We start from the raw sequence: 1,630 nt of genomic DNA on the forward strand, positions 1-1,630 counted from the left end.
GAGAGAGAGAGAGAGAGAGAGAGAGAGAGAGAGAGAGAGAGAGAGAGCTGTAAAATTTTAGATTGTTAAGAATAAGAGTTTTTATCCAAAATGTTTCTAGAAATTGTATTTTTGTAATCTTATTTTCAAGTTTTAGGCAAGATATAATCTTATGAGGGTTAAATTGAAAGATGCGAGAAAGAAGACGCCTCTTCAACAAAGCATTAGTTTTGGAGAACCGCATCAAATGATAGAAAATAGACCCAATATTAACTGAACTAGTCCACGAACAATGGAAAGCTAAATTTATTGAAGATATATAATGGTTTTAAATACTGAATTTTTATTTAGACACGAGAGCTTAAACTTCCATTTAGAAAGTGGAGGGTATATCATATAATCGATTCGACCAAACCCTGTGTTTATATATTTATTGTATCGACACCAAGAAGGAAGAACTGTAAAGTCAACCAGTGTAGGATTTTATCTGAGACTGTAATGGTGCACCACACATAATTGCAATGCATTCTGTTGGTCACTTTACCGGATCTACTAATCGTGCTATGGTTAGGTTAAACTAGTTGAAAAATAGAGGAAACGGCAAGAAACACATAAATTAAAAGAAAAAAAATGAAACATACGGTGTCAACTTCGACTGCTTTGCTGACACGGGCTGTAGCCTTCTGCTGCGCAATGATCAACCATTTTTGGACAGCAAACCGAAACCATTCGTAATACTTTGTGATACTCAAAGACATTTGTTCGCTGCAAAAACAACAATAACAAAAAAAAAAAAAATGATAGAAATGGTGTATTACAGCATGTCACTCGTTTCACTTGTTATTTCAAGCTGGAACAAAACTTATCAGCAACCAAGCTTGAGTGAACACGCTATATATATATATATATATATAAAGAGTAAAAGAGTCAAAAAGAAGAGTAAGTATGGTTAGGCAGCTTTTTAATGATCACTACAAATGTTTCGATACATATAGATCTACGTATATATACAGGATTTAAATTAAAATTAAATTAAATTAGGTAATGATTTACCTGTATAATAAGATCTATACGTATCTCCTCAACTATAGATACATACACATAGAAAACATATTTAATCCATTAATAATAACAATAATAATAATAACAATAATAATAACATCGAAAAATACCTGAGGAAAGAGAACCCAGGTTAGAAATTTTGCCAAGACACCCGAAGAAGGCTGGAAGGTATATCAGCTGAAACGTCGTGTTAACAACAAACAAGAGGAGGACAAATATCCGTCGAATGTGAATAATGTAAATAATGTACTTTTCCATTACAGTTAGTCCGACAAATTATACTTTGTTTCGCTTATGGCTCTTCGGGAACATATACATAGACATATGCACGCAAACGCACACACACATGTAGGTATATATACATATATCTATCTATCGATATATATAATATATATATATATATATATATATATATATATACATGGGCCCGGGAACAGGGGGTGCAGGAGGTGCAAGTGCACCCCCTAGAATTTTTGCGGAGTGCAGAACCAAAATTTGCAGCCCTACTTATTTTAGTCAGGTTTACAAAACCGTGAATAAAAAAGTGATGTGTAAAAAGTACCTTGAAGTTAGGTTCCTTCTCAAAGAA

At 33.2% G+C, this 1,630-nt stretch overlaps 1 protein-coding gene across 2 annotated transcripts in view; it reads right to left on the reverse strand.

The window, feature by feature from the left end:
• Nucleotides 1-1,630, reverse strand: part of LOC106870527 (BAI1-associated protein 3) — a 1,007,871-nt gene that overhangs the window by 64,172 nt on the left and 942,069 nt on the right. For both annotated transcript variants that reach the window (XM_052968680.1, XM_052968681.1), the window contains exon 23: nucleotides 621-744. In XM_052968680.1, the coding sequence (XP_052824640.1) occupies nucleotides 621-744 (124 nt within the window). The remainder of the gene's footprint in view (nucleotides 1-620; nucleotides 745-1,630) is intronic.

Source organism: Octopus bimaculoides, chromosome 6 (assembly GCF_001194135.2).
Source record: "Octopus bimaculoides isolate UCB-OBI-ISO-001 chromosome 6, ASM119413v2, whole genome shotgun sequence".
Lineage (NCBI taxonomy): Eukaryota > Metazoa > Mollusca > Cephalopoda > Octopoda > Octopodidae > Octopus > Octopus bimaculoides.